We start from the raw sequence: 24,387 nt of genomic DNA, 5'->3' as shown, positions 1-24,387 counted from the left end.
AGTAGAATTTAATGTGCATTGTGTGCATCGTATTCTTGCGCATATAAGCCACCCAAAAAATTGAATGAATTTAATGGGAAAGTCGGGGTGTAGGTTGCAAGTGAATGTCGCGTTGAGGTTGGTTTCATGGCAGCGTAAATCGCTTTGAGGTGTGGCTTCACAGCCTTGCAGCACAGCAGAGTTTTTTGCCATACAAGGTTTTGTTATCTCCCAAGAAACCCAATGCTCTCTTCCCACTCTTGCTTTTTGGAGCTCCTTTCTTTCATTGTCACCTGTTCCCCTCCTCTGCTTTAGTAGTCAATGTGTTAGGCTCAACAACAACAAACCAGAACTCGGATCAACATGCGCTGCTTTCAACAACAGTCATTTGGATTACTGTCGGAGAGGTTGGAGCCAGAACCACTGGCCCAAGTTACGACATGTACAAGTCGCCCATCTACATATGTGCCTATTTTACAGATTTGAGGATTATTGTATGCAGTTATTTCCACAGGTTATACATGTGATTATTTATTTATTTATTTCCAGGGTGTCGTAATTCGGGGTACAGGTTACACGTGGTAGGCAGGCTCTGTGAAGTGAACACAGACACCAAGTGATGCCTCTTGAAATACATCCGAAACTTGTTACACATGCTCGCCATTTATTTGAAATTTTAAAAAAAATTATTTATTTCCATCTCAGTGGATTGTAAACCAAAATGTATGGTGAACTGCTATCCAGCACATCTGTTCACTAATCGTTGACTCTGCCATTGCACATGCTGGTTTAATATTCTGTACAATTGCTGTAACAGATATGCAGCATTTGAGTCAGATTCCCTCTCCTTTTCCAGTGCTTCATTGGCACTGCTTGCAGCTGGGATCGCATTCCCCGAGTTCTTTTTGTGCCATTTGGCAAAATGTGAAACGTGATTGAGTATCATGTTACAGCAAGTAGTAAAACTTGTGCAGAACCATGTCATTTAAGTGTGGGTACTATCTTTGTACTGCATATACAGTCGAACCTTGATATATCGAACAGCGCGGTGATCGCGAAATAATTATATAGCTATAATTCGATATATAAAATCACATAAGAAATGTGTCAAAAACTTGTGGAAATCAATGAACCAAGGGCGTGATCAGGTATCGTTGTTCGGAGCACGCATTCGTTTGTGCCGCACGCAGTTGACCTAGGCTGCAATAATTCTACATACACAATAATTCAATATATCAAGGTTTGACTCTAGTACCAGCAAGATGCATGAAGGGCTGATCTGCATTAAACAGCAGAAAGTCAATTCTTAATTGTTGCTCTGATTATTTGGCTTTTTGGTTTCCCTTAACAATGCATGATTCTACAGTACAATAATATTGATCAACTTGTTGACATTGCAAACTGATTGCAATTTTTTGTAACCTAAGCAGCGTTGATTGCTTCTGCTTCATTGATTTCGCTGTCAGAATCGTGGTCCCTATGGAAGGGAAAGAAAGCTGCCGGCAGCAGAAGATAAGATGGCATGTCACATTGAAATTTACAGCCCTAAAGAGACATACCTTTCCATTTTTCAATTTTTCCGAGAGCTTTGTCTAAATTACAGGACGTGGGCTCCATGCGAAAACTCACTAAAAACATTAGATGTTATAACATCAACTATTTCATGTCTAGCAGGCCTGAAAAGCACCTATCCAGGCACTTGAAACTTATCCTTGGTAGAAGACACTGAGAAAAACAATATAGGAAGTAGACCCACTGTTATGCATACAGTCCAGCCCACATATAACGAACTTGATCGTCACGTGGCATTTGTTCGTTGTATCCAAAGTTCGTACTAAGTGGACCACCTATAATACGGGAAAAAAGAGCAAGAGAGACGAAAGTTCACTTTAGTTTTGAAAAAAGTCCATGATGCATGTCTGCTTCTTCAAAGCTGATCGCATCACTGCCGTTTCTAATTTTTCCAGCGCGGTAATATGTTCATCGCCAAGGCCTCTGCTGCACACGAGTTCCTTAAGCGACGCGATGTAACCGATCGCGGTTGAAGCGTTCACAGCAACTATACTTGCACAGAGCTATGTTTGTTTATTTAAACATTTTGCAGTGCAATTCCAACTGGAAAAGATTCAAGATCTATGCAACACATTTTAAATATCATTACTTCCATTAATATTGCAAATTTTCAGGCCTAACTTGGATTCATTTGACCTCTGAAAGGGGATTTTGGAGACACTTGCAAGAGATTCTACAGTGGATTTCAAATCATCTGGCAGTTGCGAGTTGGGACTCTGTTGTCAACATGAGTGGCCTCCCATGTGTGAGGCATTGCTTAGTGCAAACTACGCAGCTATCTGTAGCTAACATATGCTACACTTACAGCAATTTTCTTTACAGGGTTACTCAATTTCATTTGCTAACAGCGGGTGAATTTTTGATAAGTCCTTGAAATTGCAATGCCTTTTTCCTCATCTACTGTACTGAACATCTAGTTATTAATGCAGGTTATGCGCACTAATAATATACTGTACTGTAAGCGTGCCGGGCAGGCTTGCAGCAGCTAGTTTTCTTCACTTGCAAATCCCAAACACTATGAAGTATTCTTAGTGGTAGAAATTATGTACATGTGTGGTACAATGATGAGTCCTCTTTTTTTTTTCTGTGTACGTGTGTGCTAGTTGTGCAGCGACTTCTCTGCTCACAGTAAGAACGCTTATGCCAAGCCGTGCGCACTAAATTCATAACTGCAAAAATGGCATCGACTTTATTATTTTTTGTTTTTGGATTTCGAATCTGGCCCAGGTGACGTCGGTTTCGTTGCTGTTTCCATCTCGAATGCATCACGATGATGCAAGCTGTACTGCAGTAAGTGACAGAGGCACTGGACTTGCAAGTTCATCGCATAGATTGGTGTATATATGCACCTTGCATGGAAGCTTACACTTTCGAAAGTGACTAGCCCTTTCAGGCACCAATTTTTCAGTGGCTTTGTCAAATTTACAGGATGTGGGCTCCACACGAAAACTCACTAGGAACATTAGATGTTATGTTATAACATAAACTATTGCATGTCTAGTAGGCTTGAAAAGCGCCTATCCAGGCACCTGAACTTATGCTTGGTAGAATACACTGTGAAAAACAATATAGCAAGTTGACCCACTGTTATACAACAATATATACTTGCACAGGGCAAATACACACCACTCTACATTTACTAAAACATTTCGCACCCTTACAGTGCAATTCCAATTGGAAAAGTTTCAAGATGTATGCGACACATCTTAAATACATTTACTTCCACCAATGCTTTTGCTGTTGATGCACTATCTTGGTGTACACGATTGTGTACACAGCACCTGAAAGAGCTATGCTGCATTATTGCATTTCCAACTTTGCCTGAATTTGCAACTTCTGAGATCCACAATGTGCGTTTGGGTTCACGCCGTGTTTCAAGGGTCCCCACCACACTTGGGCTTTGTAAGCAAGTGGTACATATGGATCGCGCGGTGGCAGTTGTGCCTGTAAAATGTCAAATGATTCACAGCACAAAAACAGCTGAAATTTCAAACTGAAGCTCGAATGCCCTTCCTCTCAAAGGAGCCTCACTTCCAAAGTCGAGGCCACACACACAAGTGCCTCTGGGTAAGACGCATTGCCTGCAACGTTTTTGTTGATGGCACGTGATCTACCGCCACTCGGAGCTTTCTTCACAGCAAAAAGACAGAAAGAAAAGAAGAAAATGAAGCAGTGGCTCGAGCCGTAAACGTGATGCAGTCCCTCAGCTCCGCTTGGAGCAAGGTAGCAAACAAATGGCAATTACAGACGGTAGTTGAGGCAGTACAGTACCTACGTTGTAAGTGAAGTTCGCCTCTTAGAACCATGGCAACACGATTTTTCAATTTCTTCTATCTCGTATAGTATTGAACCAATTTGGAAAATTCTTGCGATAACGTGCTGATAAGACAGTGCCCAACAACATTCACTGTATAGCCGAAATTCGCATTGGGGCCAGGTGAAGAGCCCTTTAAAAGACCGGATATGGGAGTGACAGCACATAGGACTACATTTTGGTTGTAAAAGCAGATGTTCCTCTCTCTCTATTTCTCTCTCTCTCTCTCTCTCTCTCTCTGGCCTTTCAGTTCACTGCAAGACGTGTTCAAAAAGCCGTAACTGCGGACAGTAACACCAAAGTACAGTTGCCACTATTATATGTGCCGACATTCAGTGCCCTCGGTTGCCTCGGGCTGTTTGCTTTTCTTTTTTTGAAGTATTAGGCCTAGCAGGCGAAAGAAAGTGAAATAGCTTCCCCCGTGCCACTCTCCCACAGCACCATCTGCTGTGGCGTATTGTGGGCCAAGAGTATACATCTGATGATCTACAAGTACAGATGCGCGTGTCGTGAATTACTGGCCGCTGTTGCACTCGGACGTGGAAATGCGAGCATTTCAGAGCTTCAGTGCTGCCACAAGCTGGGCGGGGCAAGTTCTTGGCTCTCTACACTTGGACAAGCAATGAAGCAAACATACGTTTCAGCTTCCTGAGTGGCAATTTTGGGGTGATAAATGCATGCAGTGCCACTTCACCGGAGCAAGGTGCCTATATATACCTTGGTGCTTGTTGTGTGTGATAACGTCAAACGTAGGGTTGCACATAGACAATTCTACATGTGCCTTCCACTGACTGTATGGTGCATTTATTTTTCACACTTCAGCTTCTAAACGACAAGTTCAGCGGTGACATTGAAAAAACTGTTGCAAGCCCATTTCCTGACCAGTATTTCACCTGCCCCATTGTGTGCATCGCTTGCGCGTAAGTTTGTTTTTGTTTTTTTTACCCTAGGAAAGCTATCACTTCAATTTTGGCTTTCACTTTTATTGCCGATTCCTTTCTTACCACGCAAAGTATCGTGTACACATTAGGTTATGTAAAATCGGGCAGTTTGCAGGTTTAAGTGCTGCACTTATCCACGTTGAATAAATGCTGTCCTTCTCTTGCAGTTGCATTCTCCTTATAAAACAAGTTCGTCATGTTTGGTACGGCAGCCATTTGGCACTAATAAGTGGTTAGTAATTATAATTTGGCTGAGTAAGCTTTCCATATCATGCAATTTTGCAATTTCAACTGTGTTTCTGGTAGCAATGCCTAATGGTTATACATTGACCTAATCATTGTTGCAGCTGGTTCCGTCTGTGTTGGGAATGTGTTTTAACTGTGCTAGTATACATTTCATTAACATAATGAAATGTAAATAATAGTTAAGATTAAAGTGGAACAAACTGGGCTAACAACAAGATAGGTTCTTGTATTCTCCATTACTTTTGTGCTGTTTACATGAAATTAAGGGCTTAGATTGTTCCTTTCTTTCTTTTCCTGGAAATAAAAGTGTTCTAATAGACCAAATGTCTAGGTTTAGAACCGGCTATTTATTCATGTTGTATATATCCTACGAAGCTGCTTCAGTTTTGGTCTCCTGAAAACTGACGTTTGTTCAGCTCAACGTCACAAGCTTTTAAAACATCTTGATTTTGCTTTTGTTACAGTGAAATCCATTGCTGTATAACAGGACAGTGACATTGTACTGTATTTCACTGCTCTATAAGCTGAAGTTTGTGCATTTTCCGTGCACAAACTTCAGACGTGCACACTGTAGCAACAATTTCGTGTGCGTGGTGGGATTTCCACATTTGTGTTATGTCCCACTACTGATGGTTACACTAAGCTTTTACAACTTCAGGCACCAATACCACGTTGTAAAGTGTTATCTTATAAATTAATAATTTTTACACAATGCTGGATGCTGCACCGATATTTGGTTGCATATACACAGTGCTCTAAAGAGAACACAGTTGAAATATTGATGCCTTTACCACTTGAATATTCATGCAAGCTTGTATGGCCGCATTCCATTGGGAATGGAATGAAAAATTGTTAGTGTATTTCGATTTAGGTGCAGATTGAACCCTGAGCGGCAAAAATGATTCGGAGTGTTCTGCTGTGAAGTCTTTCACAGTTGGAGCATTGCTGTGAGCTGTCAATCATCCGACCAATCAATGAAGCTCAACTGATCTGGCAGTCGCTGGCTTGTGCTGCAGGAATACCCACTTCATTTCCTTCAATTTTGTATACCCTGGTTACAGAGCTCGGTGCAACAAGACCATGAACCACCAAGACACTCACAGTTGCGATGCCAATTGCCAGTATCAATACCAGCTCGACAACCGGGTCCACCAGTGCAAGGCAAGTGCCCAAGGGGTAGCTCTAGGAGGCTAAAGCCCCATCGTTTCATTGAGCAGTCCATTGATTGGTGAACTTGCATTGGAAGACTAGTTGACCTCAACCTCTGCCACCTTTCTTTGTTCGAATGCAGGACTGCTATGAAAAGTCGGGCCGCAAGGTCATTCTCACTCCTCAGACTGCTGCCAAGAATGATTCTGCCGTGGCTGCATGGGTGAAGTTTGCGTGGTCAGGGTAAGAAGTATGCAGCTGCCTTTGAAGGTTTTTGGCACTGTAGTAATGTGACACACGCACACTTTAGACATATTTTGTCAGTGACATGTAGGTACAGCGTCGACCACTTATAACACAACCGGCTATAATGCGAATATTTCTGGCTCCCGTTTACCTTCCCATAGAACTCCATATATATGCAAACCGCATATGGTGCAGTCACACGGTACGAAATGCCAGTTTTACTAATGCGGCTTCTACAGGAAAATTCTGCACACAAGCACGGCGGCGAGTGTGCTTCTCAACGAGGTGCACCGGCCGATGGGAGGGGAGAGCGACAAGGGCGATGCAGAGGAGATGCAGAGAGAATGAACCAGGAACAGGAAAAAAAAAAGTAGCGGCAGCGCGTTGTGGAGACTGGGAAGCCTTTGCTTGACCAGCAGTACACCGTCCACACTGAATGTGTGCGAATTGTCCCTCTTTGGAGGCTTTGGCTCTTAATTTGTGTGCATCTGTCGCGATGCGCATCCTTGTGAAGTGCACACAGCACATGTATGACCTTGACGGCTGTCAGTTTAAGCAGTGTCCTGCAAATTTCGTTCTGAGCTTGTAGGCTTTGTTTCCATGCAAGCTTCCACCGGTCCTACCAGTACGCACACATACAAACTTTGTAAGCATTGACAGTAGCTGCCTTGGCTTATCGCCCGAGGAACCAAACTCCTCTTCACACTTGCAGCTGTCACTTCAGCTCATGCACGTCATAGTATGTCCAATCTTCCACAGGTACGGACGTATCAAGGGCAAGCTTCTCGCGACAGCATGCAACCGGGCACTTGGAAAAGCGAAGGAACCATTTGGACAACGAAAGTTAGAGTACAGATGGCACGGGCAACACTCAGAAGGTGGCATCTTGGTTCACGGTGGCCATGTTTTCGACACCGCAGATCACCCTGAGAAATCGAGCAGGATGCTGTACAGAGTCCGAAATCTTAGTTGCCGTTGCATATTACTTCTGTAGAGCTGGTAGCGGTGCCACAGGGTGCACACGGCTGCTTGGTCTACATGTTTTACACATGTGCAGCCATTGAAAAATGTTCTTGCAACTCCAGACACTTGCACTATAAGCAGTCTATGCTGTACCATCAAAATCTGTTTGTTCTGCTAGAACGGCACTGGACTTGTCCGAACTTCACGTTCACTTTTGTGCATGGCCGTCAAGCTGGCCATCCTCTGCCCTAGACTTTATACTTTTCTTTATCATCCTTTCCCCCATTGTGTAGTGTCCACCTTTGTATGAAACAGTCAACATGGCTTTTCTTTTCTATAGCTGCTTCCTTCTCCTCCTGCTTCTCGTAATTTATTGGTGTTAGTCTTTTAAACAGTCTGTTAAAGGGGTCATGACATGGTCACCCAGCTAAATGTCTTCAGTTTATCATTGCAGCTGAGAATAACGGAGGAAATACATGTACTTATACAAGAAAAAAAGAAAGCTGAGTTCTAAACACGTCCCACCACCGTCGGCTGCCATGTTGGCAAAGCTTGTGTGACAACAAGAAATGTGGGTCCACTGGTGTGTGGCCTGCTCGAAAGCATTAGAAAACCATGCGTGTGCCGTGCTGGACTACACTTGCTCCCCACCCTCTGGCACCCTACTGTGTCGAAAGGGCATCACCATTGCATCGTGCCCACAATTTCTTCGCTTGCACGATAAAAACAGCAGAAACCAGAGAACACCTGCATCACGTAGCACTTGCACTGACCACATAGAACACACACTTCATTTCATCACCTTTAAGTGTCGCCAGACTGCTGTATGGCTCGACTATATTTTAAAAGTTTCAATGCACATTTTCTGCCGCACCAAACCTGCTCAAATTTTGCTCACATTCTGTCAGATGCATATGGTTTAACACGCAATGCATAATTCAGGCTTGAAAGTTTGGTGGCATGTCCCCTTTAATACATATTTGTGGGAACGCTTGTGTACCTGCCGTTGCATCTTGCTGTAGTCTGAGGCATCTATTTTTAGTCTCTTGTGTAGTATTTTCAGTGAGCACATTTTGCTCAAAGTGCCAGTATTGCAAGTCCCGACTATGTTAGATGACTAGGTGAATCACTGTGCCTATATTTTCTGTTAATTAACTGAATTGCCTTTCTCTGGATATTTTCCAGTTAGGTTAGTTTTAGTGTAAGGGAACCATACAACATTAGCATACTCAAGAACGGGTCTCACATATGTGGTGTAAGGTAAAGGTTTGATGTTAGTGGGTGCCAACCAGAGATACCTTTTAAGAAACAACAGCTTTCATGATGTACAGGAAGTGACATTGCTAATATCTGGTGCTCACTTAAGGTGAGACATATTTTTAAGCCAAGATATTTGTGCTGTTGAACTTCAGTTATGGGGCTGCCATAAAGGGTGCAGGAAAAATATGAAAGGTGCTACTTTTGTTGTTACTGTCAAGCAAACCGTCTTGTTTGTGCTAACGGTCATCTGCCACTTATGGCACCATTCAGCTATTTTTGCCATTGTGGTCATCAGAATTACTAATTTTCTGGTATATTATGCAGTCATCTGCAAAAAGTTTAATTTCACAGCCAACATTATTTTAATGCCATATATAAAATTAAAATAACAGCAGTCCAATTACTGAGCCCTGTGGCATCCCTATTGTAAGAGGCACAGGATCCATTGAAACATATTGAATGACGACAAATTGTGACCGGTGTGATAGAAAATTTGTTATCCATAAGTCCATCTTTAATAACAGCCATAATTTTTACAATTACTTCAGTATTAGATACACAATCAAATGCTTTCATCTTTCATCTTCCATTCATTTCTTGCCTCTTGCACTTAGTATGTGCTCATACAGCTTCCATCTTGGGTTACTTGGATTTTGCACAGCTTATGCATGACCACAAAGCTTCAAGGACTACGCTAGATGCTAATAATCTGATACGCAAGGCTTAGCATGTGTACATTAAGTTCTTGGCTGCTATCTGAGTAAAACAGAATACATTGCTCTGCTGTCTCAGGTCTTCTATCAATTTGCACAATCCTTACGTTCTAAATATGAGTCAATAACTCTACACCTACTCGATAAGCAAGCCATGTTTGGTAACATTTAATGGAACGACATCCACTGCTTTGCTGCTTTTCAGTGGCAAGCACATGTTAAAGGACCCCCCACCAGGTCTGGCCACGTTGAGCCGGCAAATGCAGTGTATACAATATGCACTAACAACCGTGTCAGCTAATTATTAAATCTCTATGCACCGCAGAAAAAGCTTAAAATGCAAATCAGACGCCCTTTGCCCTTCTCCTCACGGATGCCGCACTCCCAGCTGGTGTGTCGACATTTATCATGCAAGCGCGCCTACATACATAGCGGTGCTGTAACGTCGCTCATAGTGACACATGACTTCGAGAATTATTCAAGGCAACATTAGTTATTTGTTTAATCTGTTCTTTCAATAAATGAATTAAAGTTTAGAAAAATAATAAAACATATCGAATGTCTACGCGTTTTCATTCTACTACATAGCGTAGCAAGAAAGATGTACTTCCATTTCATCTGCTTGTTCCCACGTCATGCTGTTGAATGTGCAGAGTATAAAACTGACATCTTCTACAGTGTTCCAGCATTGCGATCATACTCTTTAATCCTCACGCGCCTGCCTCAGCGCTCGTGATTGTGAGACTGACCTATACCGCTAAACAGGTGTTCTCGTGCAGAGCGCGCAAAATCATCTGCATCAAACAAGACTAGCACAACAGCTCGCGCGCGAGACCGTAACCGAAAGTCCGCTACTCAGCAAAAACATTAGAGAGAGAGAGAGAGAGAGAGAGAAAGAAAAGAAAAAAAAGGGCGGGACCCGTGACGTATTCTTCACGCGATCCTCAAGCTCCCGTATGGAAGAACGCAGGAAAGGAATTTTGCTTGCGGAAACTATACGGGGGAAGTGGAGAGAATCTATACTGGCGGTGAGGCTCGCCTCCCGAAGTCTTGGTTCGAAGAACTTCAAATATTTCTGTCTGATATTAATCAACTAATTGGAAAAACTACTGCTATAGAACACTCTATAAAGGGCACGTAACAACTTACAGTGCATAACCAAAGTTTGCTGTGTGGCCTGGTGAAGAGGCCCTTTATTGTGGCAACAAAGCCTCCGAGATTACTGTGACATGTAGTGTGATAGGATGGCACTGTTGGCTTATCTCGCTGATTACCGTGTGCCCTTACATGTCCAGATATGTGCTTGAGTGTCCCAGCTGCGGTGTCATCTACCAGAGCCGCCAGTACTGGTATGGCAACAGGAACCCCGACGAGACAGTGACCAGGGTCGAAATAGTGCACGTCTGGCCTGGTGTAAGCATATTGTTCACTATGCTGCATTGAATAGTTCCTGCAATACCTGTGTTTGTTTGCCCTTTCCTGCTTTTCATCAATCTTCAGTAATATTATTTTGCATTGGGGTCTATGCAAGCACATAATTGACCGTAAAAGCTATCATTACCAGCATCTTTTTATTTATTTTTTTTTCTGTAGAAGAATGGGGGAGCGCGTTTATGAGTGCATTGGTTAAAAAATAAGACACAGCATGGCATGCACTTGTCTAATGGAGTATGATAAGAGCAATTGTTCAGCCTCATCTGCAATTTTTGGTGGCATTGAAAACCCTTTCCTTTCAGTCGAACAATGTGCATACCTGCCATTGCTCCAGAGCTTTCTGTAATGTTCACAACTTTGGCCTCTGTGTGCCCACAGGATTTTTGCAAATGTTAGAATTCCTATTTTGCCAGGTCCGAAATAGGTTCTGGACGACTAGTTCATCAAGTGTAGCCTCATAGTATTAGAAAAAAGGAAAGCATGTTTCTTGCAGGACAAGTCAACACAGGAGCCCAGCATCACTGCGCAGAGGGTTCTCGATGGGCTGCAGACCATCACGGAGACAGTCGCGACGTACAGTGCACGACCAACACGCACCATGTCTGACTGGATAAATGACCAGATTGCACCTTCGTACTGGGTCCCCAACTACAAGATTCAGGTAAAACCTCTAACCTGAATGCAAGTTGTACTGGCAATTAACATGGGAATTCCACATTTGGAGGACTAAAGTCGAGCTTCAAAAATTCTTTGCTTCAGCTGAAGCTAGTTGATGAGGGGTGATGAATAGTGTATACAGTCAACGTGCGATTTTTCCGACTCCCTAGGGGTTGCGGAAATGTCCGGAAAATCGAGCAGTCCAAAAAAATTGATACCTGTCTTTTGCTGCCCTCAAGGACTTAAAAAGCCACAGGCACATCTGAAAAAGCTCTGAAGGCTTGCCAGTAATCTTATTTGGCATATCGGTGCTCGTACCTTGACAGGAGATGACGCATGCACGCGTGTATCATTAAGGAATACATAGTGTGTCCCGTGACAATTGCCCTTCTCACGCTTAAGCTTCACCGCAATACTGCCCTTATGTTTCACCGCGTGTATTGAGGCGAAGCCGACCTTCCAAAATGGGCATTACACAACGCATCGTGCATTCCGAGCTTTGAAGCCAATTGGGAGGACCACAAAGGCGGAGTCGATGCCATTGTTGCCAGCGGCGAATTCTTTAAATGAAAAGCAGCACCGAACGGCGATAAGCTTAATAGCGAATGTCGAAGCAGCTAGGCCTAGCGTTGCCACCTACAGCGGCCAGCAGAACTGCGTGCAAAAGCGCTGGTTCTAGGCGGCGAGATAATCAAAATGGCGGCAGCGATGGCTTGACTAATGCCGTTTCGGACCTGCGGTCACAGCAATAAGTCCGGAAAATCGAAAGGGTTCTTGCTTTTGAAATTTCAGACGTTCTTATACATAGACTCAACGGGGTAGGTGGTGATGCAATCTTTCTCTATGGTGATGCCGCGAAGCCATCTGAAGCGAGGTGCTAAACCAACCGCCGGGGCAACATGGGTGGGTAGGTATGAATTATCAGGCGTGTCCGAACAATCTGGCATCTAGAAAACCAGTCGTTGACTGTAAACGCCTTTTTTCTTTTCCTTTTTCTGCAGTTACAATTCTCATAGTGGCCTGGGCATCCAGAAAAGTAGTGAAAAGTTTCTGATCATGCACTATTGATCCTGGAGCCTTCATTTGGTCAAGGGCTACAAAGAAAATTAAATTGTATTACTAAATTACCCTATTACAATACCACAAAAAAAGACTAACCATGTGAAGAGTCTTAATCGGAAAATATGTCAGAAAAGCCAGCAAATTAAGGAGCAGTACTGAAATATGGTTATATGAGCTCTTGAAGGATAAATGGTGTTGGGTTGGCTATGGCATGCAACACGATGGACTGGATGGATTCGGTTATTGACAGCTGGGAGGCATAAAGAAATCTGAGACATGATGCAAAATTGCATTCGTATTTACAAGTTGTCTTGATGTCATAGGGCAGCCCTTCTCAGGGGAAAAAAACAATATCTGGTAAAGTCAGACATGTGTGATCTTGGCAAGAAGCATAAGAAGTTGGTCATGTTTTTAGAGGTAGAATGCTTCTATTTTAAAAGTTATTTTTGATGACCTTCAAAGACATTTTTTGGTCACAGATATATAAAAAGAAAACTCTAAAAAGAGATGTCATTGTTGCAGTCCTTTCGTTTGCGAGAATGACTGACCATTGTGTGCCCACTAAATCAACTGCAGGCTTGCCACAAGTGCAAAAGCAAATTTCCTCCTGAAGAGAAGAAACACCACTGTCGTGCCTGTGGTAATGGCTTCTGTGAAGGCTGCTCGTCCAAGAAGCGACCTGTGCCAGAACGTGGTTGGGGCACAGACCCTGTGAGAGTCTGCGACAGCTGCTTTGATAAAGGTGAGCTTGGATAAAAAAGAAAACTGCGATTACTTGAACATTAGGATTAATGTCTGTGAAAGGAACGGAGCGCAGCACGTAGACTAATACAGTGAAAGCTTGATTATTCGGGATGCCCTGCGGCACACCACCACTGGCCCCATATACTTAATATGTTAGGATGAATGAAATTTCAGACACATTACAACGCGCCGTGTGTTAATTTGGCCAACAAGTTGCACAAATGATACGGGTGTGTGAATGTATTCTGAAAATCGCATAGTAGATATAGGATTCGCAAATAGAATTATTTGACCGTTCAGTATTCAATTTGATTTAGTGACATTCAAGTACAGTTGCACCTGGATATAATGAAGTTGGTGATATCTACAGTCTGCTTCGTTATACAGTTGCCGACCGATAAATCAGACACCGATAATCCGGACATGCTCGGTAATTTGGACACCTTCACAGCACTGCCAATGGCCCTATAGACTTAATGTGTAAAGACGACCAATATTTCGAACAGCCGCCAGCTCTACATTCGATTATCCAGACTCCGTCCGCGGCTGCAGCACTCTCTAACTCTGCTGCCATTATTTTCTCTGGCAACCTCGACTAGACATCAAGTATGGCCTCAGAGATTACACGCTAGACTGTATTTCTGGGGCCTTGCCTTGATCGCCGCCCTACACTTCTCAGATTTAACTGCAACTGCCAATCTTGGAGGCTTTGCCTGAATTGTGAGGTCACATCAACATCGCGATCATTATATCCTTTTTTGGCACCCTCGCACATGGCGCGCTGTCGCGATTTTCTGTTTGTTGGCTTGCTTTGCACACAGCGTTCTACCATGCTGCACTTGTTTATTTAGATTGCGTTCCAGAGAGCGCTCCACTGGCTCCAAGTCTTTTTCGTGAAGTTATAGATAAGTCGCATCAAATGGCACCAACGGTGCCCTTGCAGTCTGACTCCATACAAGTCTCGAGTTGTAGCCCGAATAAGCCAGACTCCGCAACTGAAGAGGCTGAACCTGCCGCCTACCACAACGAGCTTAAATGCGGACATCATTGATGACCTGCTGGGCTGCAGTGTGCCGATTCCGGCCGCCACTAGATTTAAAGTATTTGCAGATGTCTACAACACGATTTCGTCGTGTGCCAAGCTGAATGATGACGAAATAATTGGGCAAGTTCTCCCATCACAGCGACTCAGACGATGATGTGCCATGTGCTCCGGAGCCTTCCACATACGGATCTGACTTGAGCCCTTGCAGTCCTTGCATCGGCATACAGCAAAACTAAAAACTGGCAGAAATACAGGTGGACTTGGTTGTGTGTAAGCGCAAGTGCATGCAGCAATGCATCCACCACTTAAAAAGGGACCTTAAGGGACCTTAAAACGTAAATGAAGTGATTTTTTTTATGCATTCATTTTTTCGGACATTCGATAGCTCGAACTCATTTACGTTCCTTGTGAAGGCCGAATTATTGGTCATCGACTGTATTGAAAATTCACCTTTCATGCAGATAAGTACAGTTGCCAATAGATTTATTTGCATGAATGGGGCCGCAAGATTTTCCAAATTATAGGGCAATTGGAAAAGGCAAATCTGAATGAGAAAAAAACTTCATTTTTTGAATTTGAGAATCACGGACAAAAGATGCGGTTTCCTGCCATGTCGATGATCTCATTACATCAGTGGTGAAGCCAGCCATGCTTTCGTGTCCACTCCAACCCCCGCGACAGAGAGTTGGCCACAGTGGGGCGACACTATCACCAAAAAGTGCCAGCAGCGGGGAGCGACTGCCTAATCTGCCTCTCGCTTCAAGGCATATCCGAAACGCAAAATTATGCAAGCTCCAGTACTAAATGCCCTGGAAAACAGCACACACGATGCCATGTCAACCTCCCCATCATGCTCACACTTGATCTCAATACCACATGCTCACTCCCTCCCTTTCTCCTTGCTCACGAGAGAAAATAGCACTCATCATGCCACTGTCTTCTCAGCCAAAGATTTCTTAAACGGTGTTCTCTGCTCACCCTCCCACACTATCGCACTTAGACTTTATACAGAACATGATTGTTGCTCTTCAGAGGTCACTCTTGGTCGTGCTGCATGCAATTTAAGATGTCCGTTCACAAGCACGCGCTTGCAATTAAACCATTTTACCACCTGCGGAAGTTTCCATTTATTGTCTCGGTATTCCTTTGTGACGGCAGTGAAATTTTGTTATGTTAGAATGATGTATAAACAAATTTCGTCATATTGAGAATTTCGTTATATTGAAGTTTGTCATGTCGAGGTTTAACTGTACTACTTTCTGCAGAAAGTGACCAAGCAGCCACGGCATCTCCAGAAGAAGGAAGTGAGTCTGAACTCACAGCCCGTAAAGTGGGGGAGGCAATTCGTAGCACGCTTGGCGCTGTTGCATCTGCCATGGAGTACCCCCTCGGTGAGTGTCTCCTTGTTCTTTGGAATAGTGCTAGCACACTTGCCCCCTTGCAGTATTGCTTATCCATTCGCACTGCTTGGCCTTACGTTCTGCTCAAGCACTGCATGTTCTGCTCAAAACTGTGTGCAGCCTTTGTCTTTTGGTGACCCTGACAACTCGTTTACTATGACAGCAGCCCACCGCTTGCAAGAGAGTTTGCTGTGTCCATATCCTGTCTATTTTTTGTCCATCTGTCTTTCCGTTACGTTTTTGCAATTGTGTCATTGCGTGGTTGTCAGGCCAGCTCCTATCCGACCTCAATTTCTATAAAGCTTTATAAAAATACAAAAATAAAACTTCCTGTTTCAAAATGAAGCTTTGTCCATGAGTACCTGTACCGGAAATTGAAGCTGTGCTTTTGCAGCAATCTGCAGCTGCATGCCCGACGCATTAACCATTGAGCTATCGGGCAAGTTTTTGCACTTCAAAGCTTTAGCAGGCAGTGCAGTGCAGTTTTAGTTGAAACAGCATGCAGTGCATGGGCACACCGTAACTGGTGCATGATATTGCATTTACTTGCAGTGTGGCTATCAGCATGGTAGTCCTTGAGTCGTGCAAAAGGATAGAAAGTTGGCCGAGTTGGTACGGTAACATGATCTTGGATTGTAGCATGAAGTGACATGGACAGAGACTAAAAACAGACAGAAGTAGAATGGGCAGTTGAGAAATAGTGCTCATCCTGTCTGCTTCTAGTCTCTGTCTGTGTCAGTTCGCACTACAGTTCAAGATCAAGTTCTTGAGTCTTTGTTTTGTACGTGGAGTTTTTCACCGTCTTGCATGTCGGACAGCAAAATGTGGTCTTTCATGCTGCCACCATCGTTGTCGTGTCATCGAAAATCATTTGGGGACTTAGTGCAAAAAAGAAGAAAAAAGACACTGACCTTGTGCAAAGTTGGGGGCAATAACTGCCATTGCAGTAAATGAGCTTGCATCCAGAGCAGGCAATGTGTGCTGATCTTTTTTATCTTTACCTTTTGCTACCTCGTATGCCTTCCTTGTGCATGCTTAAATTGTGCTTAAATTTTACTTCTTGCTCAGTAGCATTCATTCATTCAAGGAAAAAAAGTACACATGTTTAACCTCATAACATATGGCTAGTAGGGAGAGCTATAAGTACAGCATGTGCCTACAAGGAATGGGTAAGTTTGCAAACAAATTGAAATCTGCATAATACATGGATCTTCAAATAGACTCAATCGATTAATTATATTATTGGAAACAAAAAAAAAGCATCTGACAGAATGCAGTAGTCTTTGTACCATTACATTAGACATGGGAAAAAGCAGTGTTGTGAAGGACATGTTGTGAAGGTGTGAAGGAAATGTAGTCGGGGACAACAGAGGGTTAGATTGGACAATGAGATCATGAAACATTCAGGCATAAAGTTGGTTCGGTTGACACCTTGATAATGGCAGATGATTTTGTAAAACTTAAGCCTATTCGTTTGTGTATTGCACACGCGGTCAATAAAGCATAGACAAACACTGCATGCACGCCAAGAACAGTGTTTTCTGTGCTTGTGCAGTGTTGCTGTTTTTAGACGTTTCTTCAAAATTAGCAGACAGTAGTCAGGTTTCAAAGCAGAAAAAAGAGCAATGCTATTGCCTTTTAGATATAACGAAATTCTTAATGAAGACAGTTTCTTGTAAAACATGGAGCATTTTTAGAAGGGCCTTCAATAATCACTTTACGTCAAGTTTAAAGTGAAACCATAATCATTATGCATCTTAAGTGATTTTCTTTGGTATTGGAAGCATCACTGTCATTAAGGTTAATATACTAAGAAAGGAATGTTTCGATGGACTATTTTTCAAGCAAAATCTGGCTACACTGGTTACAGTTGTGTGTGTTTGCATTAAGCTGTGTTGACAAAGGAGGCAGCTAGATGAAAGAAACCAAACAAAACTTTGCTCGATCAAGGATCTGTTCTAGGTTTGATAAAGGACACGGCCCGACCTACCTACTGGGAGCCAGACCATGAGCTGACCGAGTGCGCCATCTGCAGTGAAAAATTTGGTCCACGCAATACGATCCATCATTGCCGTAGTTGCGGACGGGGCGTCTGCAACGACTGCTCAATGGCTCGCCGGCCTGTCATCTCCCGTGGCTGGGAAAGTGCAGTCCGTGTGTGTAAGGAGTGCGATGAACGACTGGAGCTGTGATAAGTACCGCACCAGTGTAGTGCACAGGACCATAAAAAGGTGATGACACTGTATTCTAAGGGACACCATGGTGCTGTGCAAGTGTAGTGCAGTGTAATGTTTGAGCTTAGTTCTAGTTGTGTCCTGAAGAAGTGACCATCACAGACTTGTGGGCTTCAGTGGTTTACATGGTCATGAATTGCTCGCAAGGTGTGATACTGTATAAATTTGTTCTCATGCAGGCTGGTTGCGATTGTGGATAGATGGGTGTTAGCCCCAAACTGGCATCATAGCAAAAGCATAAACTTTGTTCTAGTGTACAGTGGAGAGACTAAGTGATCATGGTTAGGCTTGGGTGCAATAGAAGAATGCATTATATTCAAGTGATCTTTGGATATTGTACAGAAGTCTTACTCAAATATGAGCTTTTATAAACATGATGACAGTGTCCTGCCCTGCGCATGAAATGCTGAGTCTTTTGTGCCATGGTATGCAACCGTGACATGGATAGGCAGAGCTGCATTCCGATTTTTATTTCTAAGCTGCTGCTGTCCATTTTATTTCATTCTGGAGAGTTATTCGTATATGCATACAGCTATTGGAAGTTGTCCGAAGTGTGGTCGTGGTGCATATTTAGCAGGATTTTAATATAATGACTCGATTTGTAGTCGGAAGTGACTGTGATTAGCAGTGTTCACGAGAAATGGAGGCACTATTTTATGGAGGTGGGTTGAACGACGTTTATGTCCTGAATTCAGTTACAGTGTTACTTCTTTTCTTGGTGTGCTCATAGCAGCATCTTTTCGTCACATGATTTATTAAGAGAATATGATGCACACACAGATCTTTTAGAAATGTAACACTACTGAGAACATATTTAGCACAATGCAGTTTTCTCATGCAACCATGAGTTCAGGGACGCTTGCTACTATAGATTCATCTCCAAACGATGATCGATTGTACATCAGACCCTATTGAAAATTTTAGTTATACACTAGAAGTTGTAAAACGTCATATGAAATTGCTGAAACAATTTTTCAGAACCATTTATTATTGAAGGAGATAAGAAATAAAATGCCCAGTTACCATACCACCAGGAGTCAAGCGCGACTGTCAACAGATACTCTCTCCTTCTGCCTTGAGTAGCGACTGCAAGCAACGTTTCTTCCCCGCCTTCTCTCGTACTAGAGCCAAGGGACCGCATCAGGTTCACATGGCATGTGAACCTGCAGTGAAGCAAATGAACCCTCCCCCTTTTTTCCCCCTGAACGGTGCATTTCCGGTGGCGGAGTTGTGCATTCCGCATTGGATGATTTACCCAAGTGACGTGTCATAGTGAGTGATGTTGCTAGGACTGCGATTTACGTCGCGGCATTTCTGCGAGTTACCTCGACTCTGGCTGGCTGTGGTACTTCCTTGAGAGGGAGGATGTACGGTGTATGGCTTGAAAATGTCAGCTGTTTCTGTGGGCATGCAGTACTGTGAAACATTGCAGAGGTGATAGTCAGCGGGTGAAGTGTGTGCTGTGCTTGTCTGTATACGATGGCCAAACCTGGTCAAGGGCACTTTAATGTGAGACCATCAAGTTTGAAAGTTTTTTTCTTCTTGAGTACTTCATTGTGTAAATTTCTTGTCACTTTTCAAAAATTTATCAGAAAGTAATCAAACTAATGAAGATTACTAAGCTCACAAATGCTCACTTGAGGTTTCCCTGTAGGCATATCAGTATTGAGATGCGTCAGGCACACATCTACTTCACCTCTTCAGTCTTTCTTGAGGAGCCAAAAATTCGTGCCCATTGTTTGCTCTTACACATTTTTCTGCATTCTTTTGTAGTTTTAGTAGTAGCTTCTTGAAATCGGAACAGTCGTTAACAATATATTACAGCGCAGGTATTACATTTGCTTCTAAATGCCATACTGGCTTTCATTATATATTTGATACATGTGTTACTGAATTTGTTGTGCATTCCAATGTTCTTTGCTATATGTACCATGTGTTTTGATAGTACTTTGTGATGTTTTGATAGCACCTGATGTGATGTGCATGTTTTTGCTCATCTAGTGCAGTCATGTGTAGCAACAGAAGGCTTTTACACACTTGCGTACCAACCAAATTGGTTTATTGTATGTATTCACAAGCTTGTGTATACACAGTAATTGCTCATATACTGAAGAACAAATTTTCGTGCTTGCTTTCTGAGCTTAAGATCTGCCATTGGCAAATTTGTTTGTGGCTTTTACATGCAAAAGGAAATAGCTGTGTAGGGCAGTTTCATGCACCAACATGTTTATGTGGGTTACTGTTTCAGAGAACCTTTTGTAGGTCTTTTCTTCATACCTGAAAAAGCTTCTGTACCAAATGTTTGTTAACTTGGCCTATAACTAATGCAGAATCGAGCTTGCCGGCTACACTGTCAAGTGGCAGTCAGTCATCATCATTTACTTATATTCACTGGAGCTCAAATAGCCTATCAATCTCTCAAAATTGGAGGGCGATTACATTGTTGCCAGTACTTCCATAGTTTGACAGCCGGCATAGGCATGTCATTGAGACAGCATAGGTGTTTAGTAGTGTCTAGGCAGTGCCAACACTGGCAGGAAATGGGTCTCAAAATGAATGCAGTCTGTTCTAAGCAGTATGCTGCAGACACGTTTGAGGACAGGAAAAGTGCAACAACCTGAAATCATTTGATGAGGGCACAGGAACGCGTGCTGATGTTCGGAAATTGCAGACGACCAAATATGCTTGGCTTGTCTGCAACTAGACCAACGCAAATACGCTTCTATAAGCCCGCTACAGTGGCTTACAGCCTTTTGATACATGGCGCAAGTTTGCAGGTTGATTTCCTTGACACCTCAGCCACATTTCAATGGAAACTTGTAGTGAGCATTGAGTGCATGTTAAAGAAGCCCAGGTAGTCAAAATGAATCCAAATCTCATCACCAAAGTACAGGTCCCTCGTGGCCCCTAGTTTGCTTTGAGACTTTAAACCCAGCCAATCATAGATGCATGTATGGTCACATTACAGGAGGATGAATTAATGACAATAGAATGTTATAACATAGCGTTATCATCTTAATAATGTTGTCTGCCGCGACTGCATACATGTAGGGAGTTTACCATGGCAGTTGCTGCCGGTTACCATGACATGTGTGGCATCAATCAGGCTACTTGCTTCAATCCTAATTCACCCTCGCTACTTGCTCTTCTTCATGACAAAAAAAGAAGTAATTGGTGCAAACAACCCTAGCTTAGTCTCATCTCGTGCTGTGATGACAGTGTTAGCATAGTTTTGTCATTATTAAGATCAGCTGTTTGCTATGATGCTAGTAGTCCTAAGAAAAATGTAATTGAGCCACGAAAGTGTTCCGATTTCCGCTAGATCGCGCCACAGCATATCTTGGCTGGAGTTGTGCCAGATTTTTTCCCTTTTGTTGCTGAGTTACCTACACTCTGTCCTGGTAAGCTTGCTGGAGAGTAGCGACAAATACAGACGGCTCTGTAACCTCCCTACATGTGCAGTCATAGCAAATGGTAATGGTATAACAGCAACACTAGGCTAAAACACCCTCGCTGTCCAACAAACGAAAACTAATTTCTCATCGCTGGCCTATAAAATAGCAAATCGTGCTTGTGTATTTTGGTCGCAAATTTGTCGTGAACAACGTAAACTTAGGCTTCACATTTTTTTCTCTGTTCGTGTGTGTCAATTGGCAGGGCTTCCTGGCACATGTTTAAGTGTACAAACATAGTGCCATGTATGGTATGCACTACAGTTTCATGCTTGGTAATGGCACAACCCAACCACTTTTTTTTTTTCTCTTTCTCTTTACAGACATTCTCAATTACCCAATCATCAGGTGGTCATGCATTTTCAATTATTTTACTTCACTTTGTGCTTAATGTGCCGTGCTGTGAAAGCAGCACAAGAATTTCGGTCATCTAAATATATTATTCCACGAATTTCATGGTCAAGTAGTTTAGAAACCCAACACTGAATCAAAAGGGCATGAAGTTTGTCAATTTAGCTCTTTTATTGGACAGCAACTTAAAAATTTCTTCCAAGCGAACTTTCTGCCATGTCCTTTGAACATTGTAATGGAGATTAGTGAGATGGCCCATTGAGAAGCACAGGCAGCTGACAGGCAGTCTGTGAACAGCCTTTCCTGCATGCCAACAGCATTGAATTCTCACTTCCTCGCAGTCGCACGCGCTCCTGGCATTCCTCGTCACACGAAGTCTGTCAATGTCATCTCGTTTCCTGTTGTTATGTTGGCCATTGCAACTTTTTGTCTTCTGATTGCAATCAACTGTGCTCATGCTCTTGCCTCATTTCGAGCTGGCTTTTCTATGTCAATTGCATGTTAATGTGTACAACACATCAAGCAGAACTATTATTTCTTTTCTAACCTGATAGCGTAGATGTCATCTTCCTCAAGAGCAACAGGAACACCTGTTGAGCCCTCCCTGCTGTGCAGGACAGCAGTTATGAAATGCTTCTGTGAAAAGATCATGGAATACATTTTAACACACTTAGGCTCCATCTACACAAGAACTCCTTATCATATTCCTAATCTAATCTATGGTATTATGTTAAAGGACTAACTGCTCAGAGTAAATAATAATAAAATACTAATTTTCTCAGAACATGTCATGAGATCTTGGTGGAATAAAACGCACTATTTACAGTAATTGAACCAAATGTGTTGGTCATGACTTATAGAAAATATTACTGTTTAAAATCGGCACTGAAAGTCGCGAAAAATGGTATGTGGCAATGCTCTACGGTGAAACCGATACTAGCATTTGCAGATCTACCACGTTATCGCAGACTACTGCGCATCCTATGTAAAACTGATGTGTTGTTTCTGAAAATAAGGTTTGGCTCAATAGAACGTGACTTGTGCATGACTGAAGCAATTCGACAGGAAACCACAAAACCATCTGGCTATTTATGCATCAACATTTATTTGATAAGATTAATTTCTTTCTGTAGGGCTGCACTTGTCTGCTTCCCACCAATGCTGGCGTACAATCGTAATCACACTCGCCTGTCACCGTTTCCAGCATTGGACTGCATAAAGATGATCGCAACTACAGAAAATTCTGATAAATGTTCCACTTTGCCCTTGTAGCATTGGACACTGACTCGCATGCATTCCACTGCACTAGAAAAAAAGAGAGAGAGACAGATAGAAAATAGGCGCCGTAAAACTTGGTTGTTTAGGTATTTCTTTAGCAGATGGCATATTATTATTAATGCTTAGCCTTTTTTTTTTCTGTAGCATCTGACACTGCTTTTTCACAAATGTGAGCCATGCACAAGGTTGCTCTAGCTTCCACAGTGTTGCATATTAACTGTAAAATGAAGTATAGGTATTACTAGAACAGGCATTGTCAGAAACTGCAGAACCTCATTAATATGTTTTATGTCTTCTCAATTTTGTCGCAGCAGCAGCCTTGTTTGCGTGAAAACAATGTTCATATTACTTTTTCCCTGCTACTAGGTTGTGTTGCTGCTTACTGACATTCTCCTGTAGTTGCTAGATTGCCAGCAAGATTTTATCTAAGTTGTAATATAATGAGCATTGGGTGCTTTGATAAATGAAGCTATGCTATATTTTTTAAAGACATTATGCAGTTAAGTGCTGCCCAATATTGGTGTTTTGATTGTAAGTGGAAATAGTGTTATGTTGTATATGTGTACATCATATGTTACAAGCATGTATGCTTCCCCCCCCTTTTTTTTTTAAAGGCCATGGGCATCCTCATTGAATAGTATCATGCACACATACTTTTTAGTACACATTTTTCATAAATGTTATAGTGATGCCTGCTGCACCTCATCTAAGGGCTGAGAAGATTTTAATTTGTGCTTTAACGTTGTGCTGATTGTCGACTCTCCAGAAAGATGAACCACATCTTATTGTCATCCTATTAAAACGCCAAGGCAGAGTGCCACCACAAAATGTTTTGTTTCTATCAATTTCTGTATGCCTAGGCATACAAACGTCTTCAGCATGGACTTCTGGGTGCTTGTTGAGACCTGGAAGAACAGCATGCTTACTCATTCCCTTCAGACGCAGTGTGCATGCCAAGATAGTGCTTCAATAGCAGAAATCCCGAGGAACCTAATGGTGCTTAAAGTGCGACTCCAGCGATTTTTTGACAATGTCAAGCTAATGGAATATTTAGGTTCCCGAGACATGCCAGCTGTCGCGCGTCTGATACTAGCATTGCTATGCAAATTCGAAAATACTTTTAAATGAGCCAAAAACCACAAAACTAAGCCGGAGCCTGACCAAGCAGCCGACCGAACCTCTTCATGTGACGCCACGAGTGTCCCCACCGAAAAAGGCGCGCAAGGCATGCTGGTCTCGCCCGCTGGCAGCGAAGAGCAGACGCTAGGCTGAACCGTGACAGCGCTGGACCTTCGGGTCAGCTGCACCAGCTCTTCGGCTCTGTCAAATATTGCCAGTTATGATTCT

At 42.8% G+C, this 24,387-nt stretch overlaps 1 protein-coding gene across 3 annotated transcripts in view; it reads left to right on the top strand.

Annotated features, from left to right (window-relative positions):
• The window catches only part of LOC126533111 (zinc finger FYVE domain-containing protein 1-like), a 67,562-nt gene extending 43,694 nt beyond the window's left edge, over positions 1-23,868 (top strand). For 2 of the 3 annotated variants that reach the window (XM_050180379.2, XM_050180377.2), the window contains 8 exons: positions 4,688-4,785; positions 6,114-6,213; positions 6,344-6,444; positions 10,679-10,796; positions 11,311-11,478; positions 13,113-13,278; positions 15,591-15,716; positions 17,676-23,868. In XM_050180379.2, the coding sequence (XP_050036336.1) occupies positions 4,688-4,785; positions 6,114-6,213; positions 6,344-6,444; positions 10,679-10,796; positions 11,311-11,478; positions 13,113-13,278; positions 15,591-15,716; positions 17,676-17,917 (1,119 nt within the window). In that variant the 3' untranslated portion in view covers positions 17,918-23,868. The remainder of the gene's footprint in view (positions 1-4,687; positions 4,786-6,113; positions 6,214-6,343; positions 6,445-10,678; positions 10,797-11,310; positions 11,479-13,112; positions 13,279-15,590; positions 15,717-17,675) is intronic. The other variant, XM_050180378.2, reaches the window with a different exon arrangement.
• Positions 23,869-24,387: the final 519 nt, after the last annotated feature.

This window comes from Dermacentor andersoni, chromosome 7 (assembly GCF_023375885.2).
Source record: "Dermacentor andersoni chromosome 7, qqDerAnde1_hic_scaffold, whole genome shotgun sequence".
NCBI classification, from domain to species: domain Eukaryota; kingdom Metazoa; phylum Arthropoda; class Arachnida; order Ixodida; family Ixodidae; genus Dermacentor; species Dermacentor andersoni.
Note: the sequence above shows the minus strand (reverse complement) of the source record. Positions and strands in the feature narration are given on the sequence as shown.